The sequence below is a fragment of the Erithacus rubecula genome (genome assembly GCF_903797595.1).
Source record: "Erithacus rubecula genome assembly, chromosome: 25".
Taxonomy (NCBI): Eukaryota; Metazoa; Chordata; class Aves; order Passeriformes; family Muscicapidae; genus Erithacus; species Erithacus rubecula.
This window is the reverse complement of record NC_136677.1, coordinates 42,966-61,242: the sequence shown is the minus strand read 5'-3', so window position 1 is coordinate 61,242 and position 18,277 is coordinate 42,966. Positions and strand designations below refer to the sequence as shown.

The window sequence follows — 18,277 nt, the reverse complement described above, 5'->3', positions numbered from 1 at the left end:
CGGGGCAGCGGCTTCCCCAGGGCGCCGGGGCGTGGTCACGTGGTCTGCGCGGCGGGGCGAGCTGCCGGTCACGTGGTGGGCGCAGAGCTGGGCCTGTGGCGATGGCGGAGCCGGCGGCCGCCGCCGTGGGCCTGGGGCGAGCGGAGTCTGGCGGGGGGGGCGACGGGGGGGGCACCGCGCCGGTGCTGCCGCAGGGAGAGAATGGCATGGACGGCAGAGCGATCGGCGTGGATGGCAGAGCGATCCGCGTGGGCACCCGCCGGAGCCAGGTAGGCGCGGCTCGGTTCATGCCGGGCAGCGCAGGGTCTGCCTGCTTCTCGGGGCTGAGGAACGGCCTGAGCTGCCTGAGTTCGCGCGTTTCGACTCCTGCCGCGGAACTCCAGGAAGAAATTTGGAAAGTTCTTCCTTCGGAACCCAGGGCACGCTCAGCTCTGTTAGCACTGCCGCGGTGCGGGGCCGGGGGCGGCGGCGGCGCGGGACTGTCCCGGGCCTTTGGCACTGTGCAACTTGCAAAGTCTGTGCAGCTCTCGTAAGCAAAAGCCCCCATGAGTGATGGTTGCAGCCCGCCCAAAGGCCAGGGAACGGACATAGCCAGAGATAGAGGAGGTATCTCTCGTTAGCGGGCTGCAGCAGGGTGGAGCAGCCTCACGAAAGGAGATAAGCGACCCTCAAGCCTTTGCCCTGAGATAATCTCGTTCCTTTTGGTAGCACGTTCTAGGAAGAATTCCGTGCTGTTACAAAGGCATTTTATGTAGACATCAGGACGAGGGAGATAGCCTGCATATATGCTATCTCATGTGATAACCTGAGGCATTGGCGCACTTAGGAAAGGGAGGCAGCTGCATACATTCATTGTATTTGCAGGGAACTGCTGTCCTGAAACAATAAAAGAAGTTCTTCAGTGGAGTTCTCTGGTCATGATAGGAGTTCACACAGTTCAAGGAGCTTGTACCTATGAGTGATTTTACTTGAGGCAACCTACGCTTTTGATTTAGAGAGAATGTACTGGTCATGCATGCCAGGCTGTGGAAGAATGGCGAAGTCTCCTTAGCTACTGTATGGACGATATGCTCTTTTTCTAGGACTTTCTTTTCTGTTTCCTTGTAGCTGGCCCGGATTCAGACCGACAGTGTAGTTATGATGCTCCGTGAGCTGTACCCTGACCTCTGCTTTGAGATTGGTAAGTGGTTTTTTTGGCTGTTGCTCTGGGGTAGATGGCAGCAGGAGCCAGTGGGTTATCTTTTTGTGCAAGAGATGTGTGTAGACTGAGGAGGAGGAGGTCTGTCTAAGTTTATCTGAGAATGTCATCTTAATTTGGTTCAGTTGTGTGGCTGAGCAACTGCTCCTTCTAGGGGAGGTAGATGGATTTCATAAGCTCTTGATGATTTTAGTGCTGAGTATGTTTACTCCATTTGCAAACCTGGAATTGTGCCCCTCTGAACATTTGGGGGCATTTTCTGGTCTGGGACTCAAGGCTTTCAATGGGAATAATGGGAGTTCAGCCTTACACTGAAGAGAACTGCTTTATATGTGTTCACTGGCACTCCAGAGACAGACTGGCAGTTTCAATTGGATCAGCTCTTCCCCAAACCTGCACTCTTTCACCTTGCTTTTGTTTTTGAGGACAATGAAAGAAATCTCAATTTCACTTGTCTTAAGTACTTCTAGAAGTGAGATGCTCTTGTATTGAGCTTGAGTCAGTGTTCACCCAGTAGTGTGTAACTGCTCATGGCATTTTGCACAGATATTTTCAGCCTGAGCCCAGTGCTTTTATCAAGTCTCATGTTTTACCATTACTGTCTTTGAGCAGTAGCCATGTCAACAACTGGGGACAAGATCTTGGATACAGCACTTTCCAAGGTAAAGGATCTGTTCTTCCTTTATTCTAAACTAAAACTAATTGTATTTATGTCATTATTGGCTGATGTTTATTTTATGATTCATGTTCTTCCATTTATGTGTAGATTGGAGAGAAGAGCCTCTTCACCAAAGAGTTGGAAAATGCACTTGAAAGAAATGAGTAAGAGCTCATTGTTTCATTTTTCTCCTTGGCATTCAGTGCTTTTTTGACATATTTGGCTTGCCGCATAGGTGATCTACTTTCCTTCAGTTCTGGTACCTTTCAGGCTGAAAAAATAGTTTGATAAGTCACTGTCTTCCCCCCCCCCCCCACCCCCCCCTTTTTTTTTTCTCTCTACCTTGGGCTTTTAGGCCATGTATTTTGAAGTGGAGTTGTTGTGTCACTTGGTCTGCCTCAGTTAGATTTTCTTCTGTTATTTGTGTATTACATGCTGTAATACACAGAGAGGATGTGATCTCATATGATTCCCGTTGATGGATATGTATTTTTTAAAATACTTTACTTGTTGTTGGTAATGTATTGCAAAACAAATTTAATGTTATCCTATAACTGTTAACATTTATTAACTTATGCAATCTAAATGTGCAGGAGAATTTGGCATGGGCAAATTGTGCTGTGTTCTGTGCAACTTCTCTGTACAAAAAACCTTAATTTAGGTCCCTGAGGCAGAGAGATATTAGTGCTGGTTTCGTGGGTTTGAAGTTGGGGCATTTTTGTTGTTATTTAATCTCTCTTTTCAGTACTCTGAGGAGGATTCCTGTAGTGCCTTAGTTAAAGGATGTTTGAAAAAAAAGGTATTCTTCTGCATCTCTGCCACATAGATACATCAAACTGCATTTTCAGTCAAGTTGGTGAAAAAATACTGATGAGTCAAGTATTTACAGTTATGCTCAGTTCCCGTGTGACAAAACAGGTAGCCTGTAGTTTGGCTTGCTGTTACTTAAAGTTAGAAGCATAACACCAACCCGCATACTGATGCATTTTGTGTGCATCTGTGTGACCGTCTCCAGCATCTTCCCCTCATTCAATCTGATTGCTTGTTGAAGTGTCTTTCATGACTGAGTGAGGGGAAAAAGAGATAAAGAAAGGTGAAGTAGCTTATTAGGAGTAACACAAAAATTGTATAGTAATCTTGGCTATGGAGTCCTGAAATTCTTCTCCAAGTTAATTCCCAGAGTGGGTTCAAACTTTTCTGTAGGTGACCTGCAGGCCTCTGGTAGATCCACTTGAGCTTCACCATCTGTTCTTTGACTTCTGTCCTCTAATTTTTAGAGTTGACCTTGTGGTTCACTCCCTGAAGGACCTGCCAACTTGTCTTCCCCCTGGCTTTACAATTGGTGCTGTCTGCAAGTAAGTGTGGATGCGAGGCTTGATTCTTTCAGGGTCTTGCATTTTATAGTGTTTGTAAAGGAAAGCAAAGGCAGCATAGGTCCTTTAGGTGTTCAAAGTTTCCTGTGATTAATCTCCAAAATAGTGGAAGCCCTAGTGAAACACTAGGGCTGCCCTAGTGTTCCGTAGCTAGTAGGTTTGCTGGAAATTCTTGCTCATACAGTGATGATGGAGAATTTTGGAGCCAGAGGCAGTTCTTGCAGGAAATGATAGCAGAACTGTTGAGCTTAGCAGCCATGCCTTAAATGATGTCTCAGGCATTCTGCACTTGCATTATTTTGCAGAAGGGAAAACCCACTTGACGCTGTTGTCTTTCATCCCAAAAACTGCGGAAAAACACTGAGCCTCCTTCCTGAAAAGAGGTGAGTGAGAGAAGAAGGGGAAGACAGGTGTAAAAACAAGAAGGGGTCAGTCGATTGGTATTTTCCATTGGCAAGTCAGTCAGCTCATTTATCTTGTAGTGGTTTTGCACTGCCTTTTGTGAGCATTCCACAGACATGGACCTGAACCTACTTGTTGTAAGAAGTAATGCTGTCTCACAGGTGTGCTGTGTACTGAGTGAGGTTCATCTCTCAAACCACCCTTGAATGGCAATGCTTTCTCAAGTTAGAACCTTTTTTGCCACGATTGCTCGAGTGAATTCCTGCTCCTTGGTATTCTGCCTACTGGTGGGGAGTGCACACAATGCAGACAGGGTATCTGGTGCAGGATTTTGACTTTCATGGACCTGAACTATGCTTCTGTTCTCACTCAGCCAATTCTGACTTTTTCTTTGTTATTTTTTTGGCATCGTTTTCTTGTGGTTTCTCCATTTTTAATGACCTGTCTTCCCATAGAGGTTATTGGAATCATTTGTCTGAGACAGATGAGTGAAATTACTCAGATCAAGGTAGCTGTTAGAAAGACTATTTTTTTAAAATTTTAATATGTGAAGTGAAAGAAATAAACTAGCCGTGATACAAAGACTTGTGCTTCTGCGCATTTGGATAGCAGGAAAGTCACATCTGGTTTAGGTTTCAGGTTACCAAAAGGAGGAAGCAGAAAGGCATATACTGATTTCTTCAGTCTCACGATCAGTGACAGGACGCAAGGAAACTGCATGGAGCTGAATCAGGGGAGGTTTAGGTTGGATATCTGGAGAAGGTTCTTCACACAGAGAGTGGTTCAGCACTGGAACGGGCTCCTGAGGGAAGTGGTCACAGCACCAAGCCTAACAGAGCTCAAGGAGTATTTGGACAATGCTCTCAGGCACATGGTGGTTTCTTGGGGTGTCCTACACAGGGCTAGGAGTTGGAAGTCAGTAGTCCTGATAGGTCCCTTCCAAACCAGCAATAATATGCAGTAAGCATATAATCTGCTTCCTGCAATTCTGTCTTTGATGAAGTTCCTCTATTTTAGTCACTTCATCACTTAGTTGTCTGGCTTTGTCTCGTTCATTTTGGAGCAGCAGAATCTTTTTTTCTGTGAAAAAATGTTGACTTTCAGTAAGGTTTCATCACTCCTTGACAGTTGCTAGGAACTGCTTGTCAGAGGCATATTCTCTAAGCTGGCTGCAGGGGAGTGGCTTCAGACATGCTTTATGCTAAACTTCACAGAACAGTTTTCTTTCTTCTAAGGAGGTACATATCATTGACTATTTTTTTTTATCTTCAACTGAAAAAAATAAATTACCATTTGTTTCCTTGAAACTTCTGTAATATATTGGGATAAAGGTAATTGTTAGGAGTGTTTTGGATTTCAGTGATTATATTTTTCCCTACAGTGTGATTGGAACCAGTTCACTTCGGAGAGCAGCTCAGCTTAAGAAGAAGTTCCCTCATTTAGAATTCAAAGATATTGTATCCTTTCCTGGCCAGCCATAGGAGCTGGGTAAAGCTGCAAACAGGAAAGTACAACTTTGTGTACAGTCTAAATTCGAGGCTGATTTGTGCCACCTCACTTACAAGTTTCTTGAAAGCTTGCTTCCTTGAAAGCTGTTCTCTGCTACCCTGTTCTGAGGGGAAGGTAGCACTGTAGCCATCCTATCCTCTGCTTTCTCAGGAGGCTGTGAAGAAGCAGCCAGCCTTGATCTAGCTGAGGCTTCAGCATACAGATGAATTGTATGTTCTGCAGTGTCTGAAAAACTGCATGATTGTGCTTCTCGTGTGTTTGGCGTGTGACCGAATGTTGCTGGGTTGGGTTTCCAGTAGCCCTGGATGCAGTTTGCACCACTAGTTCTGATGTGGGTGGCTGACCTACTGAGAAAAGGCATTGTTACTTTAGTCCTAGCAGTGGAGTTCTTTGCAGTGCAGAAGGAGTTGGGTGCTGATAGTGTACTTCAATGGTGTGCTTATCTTGGTAGACTCAGTGCTTGAATTAATATTCCATAATACTTGGCAAAATTCTACTTTAAGAAACAATTGTACAATATTTAATGCTTCTCTCGGGATGGTACTGACATTCTTATTTGGAGATCATTGGATTCTGTAGAGTCAGTAACGACTCAAGTTGTTGTAAGACTTTGCCTGCTGTTTCTATGCTTGCTTAATCACTTCTACAGAGAGGAAACTTAAATACCCGTTTAAAGAAGCTAGATGAGAAGGAAGACTTCAGTGCCATCATCCTGGCTGCTGCTGGGCTGAAGAGAATGGGCTGGGAAAATCGCATTGGTCAGGTGAGCTGCAGCAAAGCAGAAAATACCTTTCTCTGCTGAACTATCAACAGTTTGGCTTTCAGACCCTGGGTTGTCCTGTCCAGGATAAGTATGCAGTCTCCTGACTACATTGCCATGCTAGCTTTGATTTGAGGCACTTCAGGAAGGAGTGGTTGGGTTTTCTGGTTGGCTGTCTTTTTCTTCATACAGAAATTTTTCATGTTCACCTTTCCATGGTTCAGTAACAGTTTGTAATCTGATTGTCTTCTAGCACTTCACAGCACTTGTGTCTAGCAATGCAGCAGTGTGCAAGGCTGAAATATTGGTGATTAGCTATTTCACAAAGTGTTACACTCCACTTGATGGAAAGTGCATTATCTCACTTTTGTGATGGAAACACTGAGGCATGGGAAGGGAGGTGGTATTTCTTTGGTCTGACATGAAATCACTTGGTATTAGAGACCGGAATCTGGCTCTAGTTTCCAATGTTGTGAACAGTGCAACTTGAGTTAACTCTTCATTTTACTTTCTTCCAGCTCCTAGGCCCTGAAGATTGTCTGTATGCTGTTGGACAGGTACTTTACAACTTCTGTTCCTTAAGCCATGCTTAAAGGGCACTGAAAACCAGCAGCAGTATGATATATATGAGTGGTTAACTATGCTGAAGACTTCTCATGTCTTGGTTACCAGAAAAGTATTTCCATCTCTTTTGTTGGCTGTTACAATATTTTAGGCACAGCTTGTTGTAAGAATGGGAGTCTGCTCTCCTACCCAGTGTGTTAGGGCCTGCTTCCTATCAGTTATAGAAAAACAGTAAATAGGAAAGGTAATCCATGCACAGCTACAGTGGGGCAGCATAGCAGCTACGGGGCAGATTCTGGCAGGGGCAGTATTATGCTGCACCAGGAGAACTGTGCAAACTCACTGCAGTGTCTTTACTCTGTGATGCTCCTTCCTTTGTGCGTGGTGTCCTGAGTCCTGCAGGGTGGAGCTGAAACACCTGCCTTGGAGCACATCCTTTGTGGTCCTGTGTTTAGGTGGGCAGACTGTTCCAGTCCATGCTGGCTGCGTGGCTGAGCTTACACAGGATTGCCTTGCTAGCATCAAACTTGCTAAACCAGAGCTGGTGATCCGTTAGTGATTGCAAGCGACAAATCTGCACATTCAGTCTGAAAAAGTGATTTTGATCATGCATTTGTCGAGTGCTGTGCAGAGTTCTAGAATGGTTTGAGGTGGCAGCATGATCTTTAACACTTGGCTGAATAAATCCTGATCTTCTGTTTATAGCAGCTACAGTAGGACAGCCCTGCAGCCAGTGGAGTATATTGTAATTAATTTCTGTGAGCGTTACTCCCTTAAGTGAAAAGGCTCTGGTGGCTCTGAGTTCTGTTTCATGATCAATGCTGAGTACACATGAAGATGCATGAAGTTGAATAACTCTGTGTTTCTTCTTCTAGGGTGCCTTAGCAGTGGAAGTTCGTGCCAAAGACCAAGAGATACTGAATATGGTATCTGCCCTGCATGATGCAGACACTGTGTTGTGCTGCATTGCTGAGAGAGCCTTTATGAAGCGTCTGGTAGGTCTGAGCCCCTTCTCTGCCTGCAGCAGTAAATACTGATCTTCTGGTTGACTTGATGCCATAGTATGGGAAATCTGTTACACTTCTCTAAAGCTGCAAAGGAGAGTACTTCTGAATCAAAAAGGGCCAGAAGAGTGATGGGCAGGGTTGTGTGCAGCCTAAACTTTTCAGAGGCCTCTGCTTTAAATGTGTTGAGTAGGAGCCTCAGTCTCAGCTGCTTTGTGTTTTAGGAGGGTGGATGTAGCGTTCCTGTTGCTGTCAACACTCTGCTAAAGGATGGCCAGGTGAGGACTACTTTGTATTTTTCATGGATTATTTCTGAAAACCTCTTCCATGTGTGTGCATGTTTCCATATCTTTTCCTGAAGCTAATATCAGCTATATCCAGTTAGTGCAGATAGTCTCCTGACTTGACCCTTCTGTGTTCTTTTCCAAACCAGGAATGCAAGAATGGGTCTGGCTACTGAAGCTGTCTTTCAGAAAATTCCCTCATATACTAGATTCCCCCCTCCACTCCTGCTGCTTATTTCATGCTGTCCTGAGATCTGAAAGTATTGCTTCTGTCCGTACCAAACCTGTTTTTAAACAGTGGAGTGAGATTAAGAGGTGGAAAACTGGAAAAAAACTTCAGCCTTTTCCTTGAGAAGTCACATATTTCCTAACAGGGATTACTTCTCTTATACTTGTATTGTATTGTTGTGTAACCACCTTGTACGGGGTTAGTTGCACCACCTAGTTAGTGGCTTGTCTTCATTTTCTTCTGCCTTCACTCAGGGTCAGGATTAAAACACAAAAGAGATTAATTTCTTGTTTGTACTAGGTTGTTTATTAAATCTTAGCTAAAGTACAGAGAGTTCTGCAGCACTTCCAGCCGCCAGCAAAATGGATACCTGAATCTAGCTAGTTACAAGGTCTTTCAAAGCTAAACACTCCAATGAAGAGCTAATACCTATATTATTTATACTTTTGACCCATAACCAAACACCCGTTACCTGCATGGCAGTACTAACCATCCAGCCAAAAATTACTACCTGAAATTAGAACAGGAAGAGCTTCCATCTTGTCCCATACCTATTACTATATTCCAAAAACCTTAAATTCCACATCATTTACCATGTGGCACCACACACCTCTATTCAACTACACACCCATGATTTTAGTTCCATCACTCAAATTTGGAAGCTTTCTCCAAGGCCTCAGGTCAAAAGCAGTGCTCTCTTGGGGGTCAGTGTCAGAAAGCACAGAAAGTTTAAAGCTCCCAGGCTTCTGGGTTTCAACACTGTTACTCATGCTGATCCCCACTGCATGACAAAAGCCTTTCCCTCCAGACCCAGCCTTGTATATTGGGTGGGTTTTTTCAAAGAGGGGGTAGATGGCTGCTTGCTTGTTTGTTAACGTGGTGTTAATCCAGTCTATGTATTTTTCCAAGTTGTATTTGACAGGAGCAGTCTACAGCTTGGATGGATCTGATAGCCTGAAGGAGACCATGCAGACTGGTGTTAATTACCCCTGCCTGGTACGTGATGGCTTCAAAATTCAAACCTGAAGCTAAAATGTCTAAAAGGAGGCCTTTAGAAATAGATTATATTTGGTCTCGTTTCTTGTAAGATGTAACAGCACACTGTTCTTGAGGCTCCTCAGACTAGATTTTACCCTGTTTCATGGGTGTCTTAATTCCTTTGCCACTGTTTCCCTGCTGCTAACTTACTTTGAGGTGTTTATATTTGCAGAATGAAGATGGACCGAATGATGATGTGCAACGTGTTGGCATCACGGCCAAGAATGTTCCTGGTCAGGCCCAGGAAGCTGCAGAGAACCTTGGTGTTGAACTAGCTAGTTTACTTCTGAGCAAGGGAGCAAAGCACATCCTTAGCGTGGCAAGGCAGCTCAATGATGCCCACTGAACCTGGAGTGTGGCCAGCAGGAGTGGTACAACTCTAGCTACATTGAATCATAATGAGGGCATTGCAAAGACTTAAAAGCTGTTTTTTGAAACAATTGATTAGAGGAAAATTAAAACCTAATGTTGATATTTGAATGAGTGTCCACTAATATTTGAGTTATAACAAATTGTTAAATATATAAAATGTTTTGTACCTCCATTATTTTAAGAATTTCAGCAGAAAATTGATCTAACAACAGCCCTGTCAAAATGACAAGATGTGGGTTAATGAAATTTTAAAATGTGGATTTTAACAGTTTCAGTCTATTGACATCCTTTAAACTGATCCTTCTATTCTTTTGACTAGTGTTATAAATGAGAAACAAAAGTCTCGATATTTAGCAAAATTTAGATTGGTTTATTTTATACAGACAGCAAGCAGCGCTGGGGAAAACGTGAGGGGTCACCGCACACTACACATTTCCACCAAGCTTGGTTTGCAGCTTTCTTTTTATAGTGCGTTTTTTCTTGTAGTAATCAATAATTATTTTTATATATTATTTTGTTGTAGTAATTCTGAAAGGTAAGCAGTGGTTAAAGAAAACTTTCAAACTTTCGTGGGACAGCTCTTTGGACAGTTGGTCATGTAACCATCTGGTCTTGATAGATAAAAAACCAGAAGAAGCAGGAAGCCTGGATTTTTGAAGATAGTTTGCAATTGATCACATAAAAGCAGGAAATTTGATTCTGCAAAAAAAACCTTTCAGACTATGGAAAACTATGGGGAGTGTCTGCGCCTCCACAGTCTTTCACCACAATAGCTTGGCTGGGGCTGTAATCCTGTCACGATCCACTCAACCCGAGTGGGAGTCGTGATGGTTCATTCGACCCCAGGGTGCAAAAGACAAAAGCAACGGACTCGGGTTTTATTCAGCAGAAAACAGCAATGCAGTTTATTGCATGCCAACAATTCCGTTTTGCGATAGAAGGGGAGAGAGAGAGAGAGAGCCAGCACCAAGCACACCTACAAACAGTCCTTGGCAAGCATCCACCTCAGCCAGGCCAGAACTCAGGTGAGTGGTGGGGTCCTGGGACCTGGGCAGCAGCTTCGCTATGGTTTCTACTTCCTTAAGGAATTCCCCCCCTCTCCACCCTGCACAACCCATGAATGAGATAATGTTTGGAAAAAGGAGGGGGAGATGGATGTGGGGAGTACAACAGTGCAGGGGAAAGTGAAAGAGACAGGTCTGATACTCTGTTAAGACAAGGACATGGTAGCCTGTTCCAGATGTGTCCTCATCCAGGCAGGAAGGCAGACAATAAAGTACTCAGAATTAAAAGCTCATCAGCAGGAATAGTAGCCATAAAAAAGGAGGGAGTCTACTGTAGAAATTATCAGCTGATTAACAGATAGAAAACTAGAGATGGATCATATAACCTAGTTTCACTGCATGTCAATACTGTCAAGGCAAAGCACTGAAGGCGAAAGGGTACCATGAATTATTTTATTCTTGGAGCGCTCTGAGTTTTGGTATGGGTTATCACATGTTCTAAGTCCATGGACCAAAACGGATTTGGAGAAGCCAGGAGTGGAGTCTGGTTTACTTATTCTGCTCACAGAAATTCAAGTTGCTGTTTCTGCTCTTGGTGAACAGTGATGTCTTTATTAGATGTATAGAGATTCCATCTTTCCCACTTTCCCTAAGTGAAGTCATTTGCTTCCCCTCTAGAAGGTATTCCTAATGATGTCCAAATAGCAGTGAATCTTTTCCATCACAGAACTGGACAAAAGCCTTTGTGAATAAAAAACATTCTGGTTCAAAACTAGCCCATGCAAAGCAGTTGCTAGTGTTTTGACAGGTATTCTGAGGTTCTCAGAGGGCAGGAGTAAGATCAGTTCAATCATTTGGTCAAGCAACTGGAGAAAATAGACTAGCAGGTAGAACTCTTTCCCTTGCTCCTGACAGTCCAATCAGACATCGTAAAACAAGCGCACTAGTTGGTACCGGATCGAAAATGCAATGGTGCTGCCAAGAACCTAGGTAAAAATCAGACACATAACAGAAACATTATACTGTGAAATGGTTTGTAATGGAAAATACCTTATGTCAAAGCTGAATTCAGGATCCTTACAGTAAGACACTGTCAGGACATCTCTGCTGTGACTGGGATCAGGGTAAGTGCTATGTACTTCCTGTCTTCTCCTATTCCCAATGTCATTGCCTGAACCGTTTTCAACAGGCTTTCATTGAAAGTCCTTCCTCCTGAATCAGAATCTGGCTAAGTGTCTCTTTCCTAATAGGAATTCTTTATCTTAAAACTGAGGATGAAAATAAGCATTTTATTGTGGGTAGTAAACCGATGCAGATCTTTCCAAAAGCAGTGTTTTTATTACGCTATACTTGAGAACTCACATGCTGAACAGAGGTAGTGATACTATCTGTGAAGCATATCCTTATTTTCCAAGTGGCTTCAAAACGCTCCTGCGTGCCCCTCAGACTGAGGGACTGCTGAGCCACATGCCACGCTTACACAAGTCCACTTACGACAAGTCTGAGACTGTTATTTGGTATTACTGAAAAACATAGAGGTGTGAGAAGATCATGGTATTTTACATTCTCCTTTCCCCTTAAAACTATTCAGACCAACTTGGATCTGTTTCTATAGCAAATAAATCTTTCTACTGGAGGAATCCTTTGTCTGACCTGAATGAGTAGCAACAGGAGAGTGAGATTTCGCTCATGGGTGGGTCCGATCAGCTTTATGACAAAATTAATAAGTGTCATATTATTGCATTCGGTGTATTCGCCATCTTCATCTATTCCACTCTTCACATCTACTACGTGCAAGATCTTGACTACCTAGGAAAGAAATATTGCATGCTATTTCACCATGTATGTTTGGTGTTCACTGGCTAGTCTTGCTAAAGAGCCTTTTTGTTGTACCATCCTTGAAATCCTGTTTCTGCTCTAACTGAAAAGACAGGACAGACTTATGATGGTCCTGGGGCACTTCTATATGTGTGGTTATTCTGAAAGACTAATTATTAACACAATTCAGTGACTGTGAGGGATGGTAAAAGGCTTTCTTCCATACTTGAGCCAGGCAATAACTACTGAACACAGGAGTTCTGCATCTTCTCCCATCCTGTTTCTCTTGCAGTTGATGACTGCTGGAAAATGCATCTGAATTTTGAATGTTTTCCACAAATTACCTTCAGAATATTTGTTCCCATGGCAGAGAGGCTCTTACTTTTGAACTTGGAGTAGCTCATCTCCAACTTCCCTGTACCAGGATTAAGCCTAAAAGAAATATTTAAAATTTAGTACGTATTACTTACTTTGTAAGCAGATTTAGACCTATAGCTGAGAAAGAAATTCAGTGGTGAAAGTGATGGCTTCAGTTTTAGCTTTTACATTTTTCAGAACCTTTGCTGCTTAGTGTAACACTGAAACTTCATATTAGGTGTTAAGTTCTCTTCATAGGGTAGTTAGACAAAACAATCCCTTCCTAGCTAGAGAATCGAGGACAACTGCTACCAAAAAGCATAAACAAAGGTGAGGGGGAGCAATCCAGGGGACTGAGACTTCCTAGTAACCTGATACATTTAACAACAGCTTCTAGTATCTAGCCCCTAAGTGGGGTAGAGAAAACACCTTCCCACTGCACCCCCAATATTTGCTGTGTAGTTTAGAGAATAAAACAGAAGAATCTAACACCTTGCTGATGTGGCATAGTGCTACAGAATGCTTGCTACTATGAAATCTTAGCAGATCCCATTGCTGCAGTATTAAAAGCAGCCTTTGTGAATTTCTCTTGATGTTGTAGGTTAGAATCATCATGTTCTAACCTTGTTAAAAATGATTCTGTATCCTGAGGGGTGGTCAGAAAAGTTCACTTATTTGAGAGCTCTCTACTGTCTGATCTGACTGCAGCTGGCAGAGTGAGCTGCTGTCCGTTAAAAAGAAAACATATGATGGCTTTTAAAAAGAGCACCTTCCACCACCTTTCTCAGCTGGTGCTGGAGGCAAGACACAACCTGTAGCACTGCTATAAGTCACTTGGTACATTACCTTGGTAGCCGGTGACGGGGGCAAGGAATGATGTGGAAGAGTTGAGGCAACGAATAGAGGAAGTTGAGTACTTGCGGGATGAAAAAAAGCAGCATTGTTTTGCTGAAGTGTCCCAAGATCCCCACCACAGCAAAGGTCATGCCAGCAAAGTAGCAGAAAGTGTCCCCAACAAACACTCGAGCTGGGTACCTGCAATGCATGTAACAGAAAAAGTCTGATGTGACTGCTACTGCCATGAAAATGGCTATTCATAACCACTGGATGTATGCCCACATTGCAGGTTAGGGGCCAATGGGGACCTGCAAACAATTGTAGGTATTTATGCTAAGAACTGCAGGACTGGGACCCACCACCTGACATGAGGAAAATGTGGTATGAAAAAACAGCCAGTGAGGCACAGGAGGGAGTGTATTCTGTGTGTTTGGGGGAGCTGCTGTGACCACAATTGTTCTAATACAAATAAAAGCTACTGCTCCACTGATGTGTTGTTTTAGTTCTGTCAAGTAGCCTCTCTAAACTCCAGTGCTCAACCTGCATGTTAAGTAGTTTTGTTTGTTCTAGTTTTTTAGTACTAAAGGCCTATCTGTTCTATCTTAAAAATGTAAGCAGTGTTTCCACTAAATTTTTATTATGTCTGGAACCATGTTTTGAAACTCTCACTTGTTTTCTACATTGATACCTAAGGCTTTTAGGTTTTAAGGCACTCAAAACATATCCTTACTTACTTAAAACTTCAACTTACACCTCTATTTCATGTATGAGTGGCTCAATACACTTTAATCCATCCAAATGTTTTAATTAAAACCCTGCACTCTGCTCTCTCTCTGAAGAATTTGGAGAGTTGAATAGAGGCCTCTGTTTTTCAGACTCCAGCAGAAAAGGGAGAAACTAAAGGGAAAGGATGCTTACAAACAAATTCTGAATGTCTGTCCTCTTACCAGTTGTGGTAAAATAGGCCCAGTGTGGTAAAAAAAAACGGAATCATGAAGTAGAGAGAAAAAATGTGATCATCTCGATAATCCCCTATAGAAAAAAGAAAAACATGTATTTGTGATAAAACAAGACTAGTTAATTTATAGTAATGCCAGCTATTGAAATCTAGAATTCAATCCCCCTTGGCTTTTTGTGCCCACAAAAGTTTGTTATTTTCCTTACCATTTAACTCTACAATATTGAATATGATAATGGAAGCAGCTATCACCAGCGACTGTCCTGCTTCAATTCCATTAATTCCAGCGAGAATGTTGATGGCATTAGTGCAGAACACTGCTAGCATACCCATGTACACGTAGTAGAGGATACCTGCCGATCAGAGCAAGTCAAATGCTTTAGTATTTGGAGGCAAAGCAGGCTCTAGACCAATTCACTGAAGCTCTCACTTCCTGCTTTATACACCATCCTATTACCTAACAGTCTCAGTGAGTTTTGAAAGTGGTAGCCTATAGATAAATTGCTTCTCTTACAAGCTGACCATCATGTGCACATGTACGTACAGCATTATGGCAAACTGCTGTGACACGGTGGCCACCTGTAGTGCTGTTCTGCCTTTCCAACATGCTGGTGCTATCAGCCATGTGTTGTGTGCCCCAGTACTCACCTGTACTGTCAGGATCATGGGAGAATGATTGGTGCCTGTCTATGCACAGCTGAATTTCTGTGTGCTGGGTTTCTGGATGTTCCTTCCAGCCTAATGTTTAGTGGGTGGAGTGCCACTCCTCTTACTGGTTACTTAAGCAAATCTTTAGTCTGCTCCCTATGTAGCACAAAGTGCTTCATGTGTTCCCTTCCACTGACTGCTTGCTATGTGAATGATGGCTTCTGATTCCTAACTTACCTAGGTCCAAGTGCATGCCTAGCAGCACCCGCAAAGGCTTAGGCACCACAATGGTCGTGTTCCCAAAGTTGGTGAAGTATACCATGAGCAGTGGAAGGGAAGCCATGGTAGGAAGAAGCAACTTGTGGCGCCAGCGCAGGTTCAGAACATCATCTGCAAAGCCCAGGAAAATCATGCAGCAGATGGCAAGGAGCGAACCGATGAGCTCCACGAACTGCAGGACAGAGAACAGGACCCTGGTCACTGGTGGCCACTCCCTGCCCCTGCCTGCCACGCTTGCAGCACTGGACGAGCCTCACCTCGTTGTGAGGAAAGGCTGCGCACTGCTCCTCCACAAAACATCTCAGGAAGGGCACGGGGATGAAGCAGAAGAGGATGATCAGGAACACGGCACCGCTAATCACGCCCTGTGCTTCGGGGCTGGAAGGTAGTGAGACAAAGAAATTGAGAATTCTCACAGTAGAGACTGAATATTCTGGGTGGGTGAATGGGATAGCTTGTCTTTGTGGGAGATTTAGAGCCGTCAGAGCACCAAAGGGCTGGCATTTGGCATGGGTTTTATTACAGTGTAGAGATTGTGAAAGATGTTGGTATTGTTGCTCTAATATGCACCAGGGCATATGCCCCAAGTGTGAATTGAAAAACTATCCTAATCAAGTTGATGATGAACCTAAAGTTCTGAAGCTAGTGTGTGGAAAGTCACATTGGGTGCATGCAAACTGGGATTGTGTGTGGGAATACGGGGAAGAAACAGTGAAATTGTGTGAGGAGAAGTTTGGGTGGAAATGGGACAGGAGAAGAAAGAGAAGTTAATGGGAACTGGAGATCCCTAAGGCCAGTCCACTAGGCTGTATTATTGCACACTGGAAAGACGTTGCTGGGCATGGGGCACAGAAAACAAGAGAGACCTTATTAGATCCTGCAAGGACTGTTGGCCTTTATATAAATTGGACGATGGAGCAAAGTGGCCACCTTAGTGGAATTTTGGATTATAACACGCTATTAGAGCTCAGGCTATTTCTTAGGAGGGAAGGAAACTGGACAGTGAACATATGAGGATATGTTTTTCTCCCTTCAAAATCACCCGAAACGGCAGAGGGATTGTGGCCTCAGGGCTCCATCTGACATCTCTGGTATTGGCCTTAGAGAAGGAGAATAGACTAAGAAGGAAATTTCAAGCGGTACTGTTCATCGTGTAGTATAGGGCAAAGATGCACAAAATTGGATAACGTTTACCAGACTGTGGCCCAGGAACAAGATCTGGCAGACGATTTGCTCAAGACCCCCACGTAAGACAGGAAATGGATGAGGATGAGGATGCAGACTCAGAGACTGCACTCTCCTCCGATCACACACCGGACTAGACAACAGACACACATATTACAGGCAGCTCTGCGAGAGGCAGTGGGCCCAAAGGGAGGAATGGTATTGGCTAAAGTTCCCTTCTTCACAATCGACATGGAGGATGGGAAAAGGTTGCTAAAAATTACCGCAGCGATCCAATTAACATTGCTAAACATCTGCAAAAGATAATAAAACATCACAATCCACATTGGAGCAATATACAATTATTATTGGATGCACTGACCGAGACAGAAAAACAATTAATTATAAAAACGGTAGGGGATCTGGCAGAGATTATTCTAAAACCCACAGTTAGATGTGAAAGATTATTTCCCACTTCAAAATCCACAGTCAGACCCAACAGATCGGCAGAATTCAGAAAGTAAAAGAATTTACTAATTTTCTAGAAAAAGGAGGACTGAGACAGAGAAACTTAGAAATAAGACTCCAGCATCAAGAAAATGCTTTGACTAAAAGGGGGCTGACAAAACTGTGTTTACTGTAATTTACGGTGCTTACAAGAACAGGAGGAGAGCAAGGCTACAAGGTGGTGTGAAGGGCTATCCTGTGCAAACAGGATGCAAGGATAAAGGCACCACAGGATAACGGGGTCCTCAGACCCCTGAGACCGGGGAAACGGATATCAAAGTCCGAAAAATGACTAAAGGAGTAGAGAGAGAGCATGTGCAAGGAGGCAAGGTGAAAGTACAACTGACAGGATGACTATCCACTTCATGCAAAGAGCCTCAGACGACCACCAGAACAACCAAAAGAGAACAATGCGCAGCCGCAAAAGGCGTGGAGCTAATTTTAATATGAAGCAGATTAGAAAATTAATATGTATTAGGCGAATTGTGTATTCCTAGTGTGAGAGAATAAAAGGAGAGGGTCAGATCGCCAAAAGTGTGCATGTTTTTGGAGGAGCTATCCCCCATGCACCTCAGCTCTGAATAACCACATACCTACTCTAAGAACTTATTTTGTGGGTTATAAAGAGTTTTTCCGCGCTTCAGTAGCAGGGGAGCCAGCCGTGCCCGGGCCGGCCCCACGAGGCACCTCCGGAGGACAGCGCTACTCACACGGGCCGTCTCGAGGTCTTGTTGAGGTCCTCCCCGAAGAGCCGCGCGGCGAGGAAGTGCTCCGTGAATGCCGGGATCAGCGTGAGCGTGGCCGCAAAGCCCAGCAGCGACCCACCGAGATTGATGAGGAGGGGCACCGCTGGCCAGGCCGCCATGGCCACGGAGGGCGGCGCTGCCCCTGCCGAGGGCGCTGCCCCTGCCGAGGGCGCTGCCCGCCGCCTTCCCGCCGGGCGCTACAAGGGCGACGCCGGATGCGCGGTGCCTTCGCGGCCTAGCGTGGGTGCCGGCGCCATCTTTGGCCCTGGCATGAGCTTGCCGTCGGCACGGAGCTCTGCTGGCACGACGGGGGGGATCGGTAACGGTTTCAGCCGCGCTGAGGGCGTGTGGACACGCTTGTCCCCGGTGCTAAGGTCCGCGGTGCTTCTCTTCCGAGAGGCTCCTCGGAAACTGCGCCGGAAGCAGCAATCGCCCGGGGATGACTCCGCTCCGCAATGCCCGCAACCGCCATGGCCGCCTTGGTGTCCTTTGATTGACATTACGTCACTTTCTGCCGCGCGGTGAGCGGGCGGGCCGCGGGGCGGGACGGGCCGCGGGGCGGCTCCGC

General features: G+C 44.5%; 2 protein-coding genes across 4 annotated transcripts; one reads left to right on the top strand and one right to left on the bottom strand.

The window, feature by feature from the left end:
* The first annotated feature begins 25 nt into the window (after window positions 1-25).
* Window positions 26-9,499, top strand: HMBS (hydroxymethylbilane synthase). 3 transcript variants are annotated; one of them, XM_079326852.1, is made up of 13 exons: window positions 28-269; window positions 1,108-1,180; window positions 1,811-1,860; window positions 1,965-2,020; window positions 3,134-3,211; window positions 3,535-3,612; window positions 5,013-5,088; window positions 5,790-5,903; window positions 6,419-6,457; window positions 7,340-7,459; window positions 7,693-7,746; window positions 8,891-8,977; window positions 9,192-9,499. In XM_079326852.1, exons 1-13 carry the CDS (start codon window positions 102-104, stop codon window positions 9,363-9,365), a joined length of 1,167 nt encoding a protein of 388 aa, XP_079182978.1. In that variant the 5' UTR covers window positions 28-101; the 3' UTR covers window positions 9,366-9,499. The 3 variants fall into 3 exon arrangements, with proteins under 3 accessions (XP_079182979.1, XP_079182978.1, XP_079182980.1); XM_079326853.1 differs by lacking the exon at window positions 7,693-7,746 and having other exon boundaries at window positions 26-269; XM_079326854.1 differs by lacking the exon at window positions 28-269 and having other exon boundaries at window positions 1,123-1,180; window positions 1,745-1,860.
* Window positions 9,500-10,834: 1,335 nt separating this feature from the next.
* DPAGT1 (dolichyl-phosphate N-acetylglucosaminephosphotransferase 1) lies at window positions 10,835-18,192 on the bottom strand. Its single transcript, XM_079326716.1, has 9 exons — window positions 17,674-18,192; window positions 15,550-15,670; window positions 15,251-15,464; window positions 14,572-14,718; window positions 14,355-14,439; window positions 13,417-13,605; window positions 12,558-12,645; window positions 12,049-12,204; window positions 10,835-11,381 (listed from the first exon to the last, which is right to left on the bottom strand). The coding sequence occupies exons 1-9, from the start codon at window positions 17,826-17,828 to the stop codon at window positions 11,316-11,318; spliced, it is 1,221 nt and encodes a 406-aa protein (XP_079182842.1). The 5' UTR covers window positions 17,829-18,192; the 3' UTR covers window positions 10,835-11,315.
* Window positions 18,193-18,277: the final 85 nt, after the last annotated feature.

Bases quoted from the DNA above. Each gene is read 5' to 3' on its own strand.
- HMBS (XM_079326852.1), top strand. From the start codon at position 102: ATGGCGGAGCCGGCGGCCGCCGCCGTGGGCCTGGGGCGAGCGGAGTCT. The intron at 1,861-1,964 runs GTAAAGGATCTG...ATTTATGTGTAG, and splicing joins TGGATACAGCACTTTCCAAG to ATTGGAGAGAAGAGCCTCTT. The intron at 8,978-9,191 runs GTACGTGATGGC...TTATATTTGCAG, and splicing joins GTGTTAATTACCCCTGCCTG to AATGAAGATGGACCGAATGA.
- DPAGT1 (XM_079326716.1), bottom strand. From the start codon at position 17,828: ATGGCGGCCTGGCCAGCGGTGCCCCTCCTCATCAATCTCGGTGGGTCG. The intron at 15,465-15,549 runs GTGAGGCTCGTC...TCTGTCCTGCAG, and splicing joins CAGCCTTTCCTCACAACGAG to TTCGTGGAGCTCATCGGTTC. The intron at 12,646-13,416 runs GTAATGTACCAA...TATTTCTTTTAG, and splicing joins CCCCGTCACCGGCTACCAAG to GCTTAATCCTGGTACAGGGA.